The 7,043-nt window shown below is 40.9% G+C and overlaps 1 protein-coding gene across 4 annotated transcripts in view; it reads right to left on the minus strand.

Annotated features, from left to right (window-relative positions):
• The window catches only part of HSD17B11 (hydroxysteroid 17-beta dehydrogenase 11), a 39,352-nt gene that overhangs the window by 31,694 nt on the left and 615 nt on the right, over nt 1-7,043 (minus strand). For 2 of the 4 annotated variants that reach the window (XM_048211914.2, XM_048211916.2), the window contains one exon: nt 480-1,148. In XM_048211914.2, coding sequence (XP_048067871.1) covers nt 480-689 — 210 coding nt within the window. In that variant the 5' untranslated portion in view covers nt 690-1,148. Of the gene's footprint in view, nt 1-479; nt 2,267-7,043 lie in introns of those variants that run through there. The other 2 variants (XM_048211915.2, XM_057309906.1) reach the window with 2 other exon arrangements.

Raw genomic sequence — 7,043 nt, forward strand, 5'->3', positions numbered from 1 at the left:
TGTTGTTTTTTAACTAAAAGATCATTTTAAAAAATTATTTTTGGCAATTGCTATGATACAGTAATATTGCTTTCTGTTGGGTATCTTTTAAACCCACTTATCTCAGTAATGGCTAGTACAATTTTTTCCATAATAGGTGCAAACCTCTTAATAGACTAGCTTAAAACCATTATTCTTTCCATTTGTTTAAGATAGAGGGATCAGTGAAATCGGGCTCTGGAGGAGATCACAAATTCTTTTCTGGGCGAAAGTTAGGACACATTTACAATGCAAAATTAATGATGGGTAGTAACTGGGAATCTTACATCCTCTAGGTCCATTTATCCTGTAATGATAAACATTAATGGATCTATAAAATGCCAATAGAAATTTTTTCCCTCCATACTTTACAGAGATGCTGTACGGGGTTGTTGCCTACAGAATGCATCCATGACTACAATTAAAGGTGCCAGAAAGTAAAGCATAGGAAGCACTATTACCTTATTTATATCCCACAGAACCAGTTTGCTTTTAAGTTTGGCAAATTCATAGGCAGTTAGTCTCCCAATTCCGTGTCCAGCTCCAGTAATCAGGACGATTTCTCCAGTAACTGATTTTCTCTTCTTAGGAATAAAAAGCTTCAGAAGAGACTCTAAGGTGAAGATGATCAGTAAGGGCAGAAGCTGGAGGCACCGCAGAAAGAATTTCATCCTTCTCGTCGCGGAGAGCTTTTGGTGTGCTTCCTTTCACCAATCCCTAAATCGCTTCTGGAGGGTGCTTCCGTCAAACACCGAAGAGAGGAGAAGCAAGAGCAAGGAAGGGCTCCTTTTATCAAAGAGAAACAACTCTGAAACCGTTCCTTCCGCTGGGCTGGGCCTGATTAGGTCTTTCACAATTGGCTCGGGCTGCAGTGCGGAGCGGCTGCTCGCCAGCTCAGAAATCTGGGAGGGACGAAGTCCAGAGGAGGGCAAGGCTTCCCGGTTCGCCCGCCTTTGACCCGCTACCTCCGGGTCTTGCGAGGCGACCTTCGAGGCTTAGCTCCGCTTGTTTTCCTAAATGTGGTAATTTCTCTCCAAGTTACAAAGATAGCTGACGGTGTCCGCAGTCCAGATGCTGCTTTGAAACTTGAAGCTCACCATCAGCCAAGGGATGCAAATGTATTTTCCTGTCTTAAAAGGGACGTGGGGAGAAGATCAACTGTTCCGCGAGCCGCCCCCTATCCGCCTGCCCCATCCCGAGAAATTATGCAATCTCACATTTTAGTTTAAACTAAGCGCGATTTCCGGTGGGCAGAGAAAATGTTGTCCTTTCAAGGGCAACGATAATCAAGGCTTGGGAAAAACCGTATCGTATCATAAGGGATTGTTTCCACAAGGAAGAGCAGTATAGTTGGATAACCTTTTTCACTCAACCTGTTGGAATTTGTGAAAAAACCATATTACACTTAAGTAATTGTATCTTAATCCAGGTTAATAAATCACTGCTTCCAGCATGAGTAATAAAATAGAAAGAAAATCACCTTGCATAAAGATTACCTATGTGATTTTTGGTTTAGTAGCCTATTTATATAAGTATTGGTTACTGGAAAAAAAAAAAAAAGACCCAGTTCCGGGTTTGTGTGCAGCAATGCTTAATCATTGTTTGTTACATGTATTTTTTCAATCCAGTTCTTGATAGTAATTGAACTGGGGCTTTTCGTGAGATACTACAGTACTTGGAAAGAGACTTCTGTCATGTGGGTGACTGATGGTCATTTTATATTTAAGAGGCAGGAAGATCACAAAAAATTGAAGTTCACAACGAATTTGTACATCTTTCATCTGCAACTTTTCTTTATGGCTCTCAAATCCAAGTTTACAGTAGTACAAATACTTGCATAGAAAGTTTCCAGTTTCCAGAGCTTTTTTCCACGTATATTATCTCATTAGATTTTTAAAAAGCCTCTTTGGAGGTAGAGAAGAAAACTGTTTATCTACCTATTTTATAAATGAATAGATTGGTTAGATTAACTTTTTAAAGCCCCCACAGCAAGTAAACGCATAACTGGGGCTAGAGGCAGGTTCAGTTTCTGTCAAACTTTTTTGCTCAATACCTATAGGAAGAAAGCACATTTTACACGTGTATGTGTGTTTGCTCTCATATATGTTGACTTTCATATATGTAGGCTCTGTCCCTAATATTTTCTATGAAGAAAACTGTAGTTGGGGCACCTGTATGGCTTGGTTGGCAGAGCATGAGACTCGTGAGTTCAAGCGCCACGCTGGGTATAGAGATCACTTAAAAAAATAAAATCTAAAAAAAAAGAAAAAGAAAGAAAGAAAATTGTATTTAAAGAGAACCAGGTAGTTTTGACCCACTAAGTTGCCGGAGTTCCCTGGTCTAGGAAAAGAAACCAGGGTTTGAAAACAGTCATATACCTGAATCCTATATGTGTATGTGACTTCACCTCCCTGAGGGTATTTCCTAATCTGTAAAATTGGGATGTTATTAATACTTACTCTACAGGATTCTTGTGAAGCTCAAATGAGTTAACATTAAGCACGGTGCTCTATCAACTATTCAACTCTTTGTAAGTTATAATTAACACTAATAAAATTATAATGTGGATGGTTTTGTGATCCAACATAGCAGCAAAGTATGTGACTTTACATATTTGTGGTTTTTAAAAATACTTCTCACTGGGAAAGTTTAAAATGTTTTCTGTGTGGAGCCCCTCCCAGCTGTTGAAGTGGCATTAAAAAGTGGGGGGGAAGATAAGGATAAGGAGCCCTTCAATGATGATTTGAGTACTTACTATGACTAGGCATTATGCTAAGTGCTTCACATATAGACACAGTTCATTTTACCCTTTCAGCACTTTTTTTTTTTTTAGAGAGAGAGAATGCACAAACACAAGCTGGGGGAGGGGCAGAGGGAGGGAGAGAAGCAGACTCCCCGCTGAGCAGGGAGCCCGACGCGATGCAATGCGATGCAATGCAGGGCTCCGTCCCAGGACCCTGAGATCATGACCTGAGCTGAAGGCAGACGCTTAACCGACTGAGCCACCCAGGCACCCCTCTCAGCAGTCTTAAGAAGTAGGTTCAATGAGATGTCTAGTACATAAAGAAATAAAGGCTTAAGAGAAATAAGCAAATGACCTGAGGTCATAGTATAAATGGTAGAGCTGAATTTCGATCTAAGCCATTATCACTACGCTATGGTGCCTTTTTTCTTAGGGCAAAGAGGAAAAGCTAAGCCAGCCCTAAATCACTTTGAAAATTCAAAAGGGTAAAAACTATTACTCACAATACCTCCTGTTATTCATAACTCCTACAGCATTCATAACACCTCCCCCTCATACCATTAGGTAACTTAATCTGTAATTAACAGGCAATAGAGCGCAGCTATTAAAACAAGGATGTTATTTGTTTTTTGAGAGAGAGAGCACAAGCACGTGTGTGTGTGTGTGTGTGTGTGTGTGTGTGTGTGTGTTGCGGTGGGGGAGGGAGAGAGACTCCCAAGTGCAGAGCCTGACATGGGGCTCAGTCTCAGGACCCTGAGTTCATGACCTGAGCTGAAATCAAGAGTCGGACGCTCAACTGACTGAGCCACTCAGGCACCCCTAAAACTAGAATTTTGAATTCGTGCTAACTTTTTATCAGCTATGTCATATCTGGTTAATTAATTACCCTTTCCTGAGGTCTCAGTTACTTCACTTGAGGATGGATATATGGATATAATATGGATATAAGATGGATATAATAGCAGCTTGGTTGAGTAAATGAGATATTTAAAAAGCACAAAGCTGACATCTTACACACAAATATACTTAATGAATGATAGCTACTACTGTATTTTAACCAGTCATTGGTAAGAGGTTTATGTTTGCAAGGCTAGCTCTGTAGAGTCCTAGTGGATTCAGAAGGAAAGGCCACCATACTTTGCAATTACATAGGCCAATGAAGAACAGTCACTTTCCTTTTCCCTGTAACTTTAAAGAACACTGAAGAAGAACATTCAAGAATGATTGCCAAGGGGCACCTGGGTAGCTCGGTCGTTAAGCATCTGCCTTCAGCCCAGGGCGTGATCCCAGCGTTCTGGGATTGAGCCCCGCATCAGGCTCCTCTGCGGGAAGCCTGCTTCTTCCTCTCCTAGTCCCCCTGCTTGTGTTCCCTCTCTCGCTGGCTGTCTCTCTCTCTGTCAAATAAATAAATAAATGAAATAAAAATTAAAAAAAAATGATTGTCAGACTGTGCTAAAGGAGGTGCTTCCAATAGTTTTTCTGTCATTGTGGAATAGAAGCCTTTACACCTGGCTCTGAAGTCTGAATTTTAGAGCTGGAGGGAGTTAAATGTCAGCTTGTCCAACCACATTTTTTTAAAAGTAATGAATCTATGAATTCGAAGTAATGAATATATCTGGTTTAAAGATGGTTCAATAAGAGGCATCTGGATGGCTCAGTTGGTTAAGCGTCTGTCTTCAGCTCACATCATGATCCCAGGGTCCTGAGATCGAGTCCCACATTGGGCTCCCTGCTCAGCTGGCTGTCTGCCTCTCCCTCTGCCCCTCCTCCCACTCGTTCTCTCAATTTCTCTCTCACTCTTGCTCTTTCAAATAAATAAAATCTTTTAAAAAAATGGTTCAGCAGGACAGATAGTAAAAACCAATAGTCCTCAGTCCCACCTTGTCTAACCCTTCAGATTAACCACTTTTAATTCTTTTAGTTGTCTCTTTTACAGTTGACTTCTATGCCTCTAATAAAGGCTTACACTGTCATTTCTTAGCTAATCAATAGTAGACATTACTAATTCATTTTCTTCTATGACAGTTGAGGATGTAGTTCACTTATTCCACTCCTAACACCCTTCTCTCTATATATTCCCAATACAACTATGTCACTATCCTTACTACTTTTGTTTGGTTATATTTAAAATTTTTTTTAATTTGAAAAAAATTATTTATTTATTTATTTATTTATTTATTTATTTATTTAACAGAGAGAAAGGAGACAGAAGTGCACAAGCAGGGGAGCAACAGAGGGAGAGGGAGAAGCAGGCTCCCCACTGAGCAGGGAGCCTGACCCCAGGACCTGAGCCAAAGGCAGATCCTTAACTAAGACACCCAGGCGTTCCTGTTTATTTATATTTAAAACTTTTACACTTTTTAATGTCTTATTCCTGCCACTGTATGATGAAACTTTTGGCTTCCCATTTTGTAAGAGGAGGGTAAGCCCTATTGTTTTCCTCAACTGTCCATTTCTACCTCCCAAATGGTAATATCTGGTTTACTTTCATATTCTCAGGACTGATCATATCTACTTTATGTTTTGTAACTGTAACATTTTCTGTACTTGGTCTATGTTGATTCTGAAAGCTAAAAGTCAGCAGATAGCATTGACATTCTTATGACTAATAGTGGCTATCCTCAGCAGGAGGCTGCTATTAGACTAACTGGGACAGACTGGACCAGAAGAAATCAGTCATCTCAAAACTATTCATCCTTCGCCTTTATGAAGACTGAGGCAGCATAATGTCAAAGCAAAAACTCTGAAGTTAGGTTGGAATTCCAGCTCTGTTACTCTCTAATTGTATGATTTTTAACAAGTCATTTAAATTCTTTGTTTAAATTTCCTTCAGCATGCATTAACTTAGTAAGAGACAGGACTGCTGACTGATTGAAAGAACACAAAAGATACAAAGAAAATCCTTGCCATCAGGGAAAAGAAAGGAAAGTAGGCTACTTCCGACCCAGGGGATTATGGAAAAGGAGAGGATAGCAGTAGATTCAAGTATTAAGAGTCTAGTAACCGGACTTCTCATTTCAACCATTACCGCTTATGTTGCTGTTTATCCAGTTCCAACTTTTTTTTTTTAAAGATTTTATTTATCTATTCAACAGAGATAGAGACAGCCAGCGAGAGAGGGAACACAAGCAGGGGGAGTGGGCGAGGAAGAAGCAGGCTCCTAGCGGAGGAGCCTGATGTGGGGCTCGATCCCGGATCGCCGGGATCACGCCCTGAGCTGAAGGCAGACGCTTAACCGCTGTGCCACCCAGGTGCCCCAATCCAGTTCCAACTTTTATAATACCTACTTCTCTATGTTTTGAGGAACAAAGTTTGTTAATGGCTTTCCATTGCACTTGGGATAACTGCTAATTCCTTACCATAACCTATAAGACCTTATAATATTTGGCTCTTGGGTCAAGATTCTTACGTAAAATAAACCCATAGTAGCTTAGTTAAGTAGGGGTTTATTTTCCTTATTAGTCCAGAAGCAATCTATGCAGGACTAGTGCAATTACTTGAGGAAGTCAACAACAACAACAACAACAAAACCCCTCAGGTTCTTTCTTGTACCCTATTCTGCCATCCGTGTGTGTGGCTTTTGTCATTAGGATCTCAAGATGGCTGCTCCTTCTCTAGGAAATGTGCCCTCCTTCCAAGCATGAATAAAGGAGGGAGGGGAAATTACAAAGGGTTAATAGCTCCTGCTAAATCAGCCAGTCTCTTTTGCCCAGCAAAATAATGGCCTTCCCAGGAAACCCACACAGTAGGCTATCACATTCATGTCACTGGCCAGGAAGGGTCATGTGGCCCCCCAAGCTGCAGGGAGCACAGGGGTTAAGTTTTTACCTGGACACATTTTTTTTTTTTTAATCTCTAAAAAAAGATTTTATTATTCACTAGAGAGAGAGAACATGGGGTGGGGTGCAGAGAAAGAGGGAGAAGCAGGCTTCCTGCTGAGCACAGGACTAGATGTGGGGCTTGATCCCAGGATCCTGGGATCATGACCTGAGCCAAAGGCAGACACTTAACCGACTGAGGGGCGTAGGTACTATCTGCCTATCTTGAGGTTTTGCCTGAACAGTCAATTCTCATGCACTGTTAGCTCTTCCACAAACACATTTTAAGGGAGTCTCGGGTTATCCTAGGGGACAAGGCCTTGAACTGCTAGAGGCCATACTAGTTTTGTCAAGTCTCTTAGTGTGGAGGTTGTGATAGAGCTGTTATATGCCAAAAGTTCTGCATTCTTCGGTATTCAGAACAATTCTTGTCAAAGTTTCATTAATCTGGCTTTTGCAATAGT

The sequence above is a fragment of the Ursus arctos genome, unplaced genomic scaffold (genome assembly GCF_023065955.2).
Source record: "Ursus arctos isolate Adak ecotype North America unplaced genomic scaffold, UrsArc2.0 scaffold_9, whole genome shotgun sequence".
Classification (NCBI taxonomy): domain Eukaryota; kingdom Metazoa; phylum Chordata; class Mammalia; order Carnivora; family Ursidae; genus Ursus; species Ursus arctos.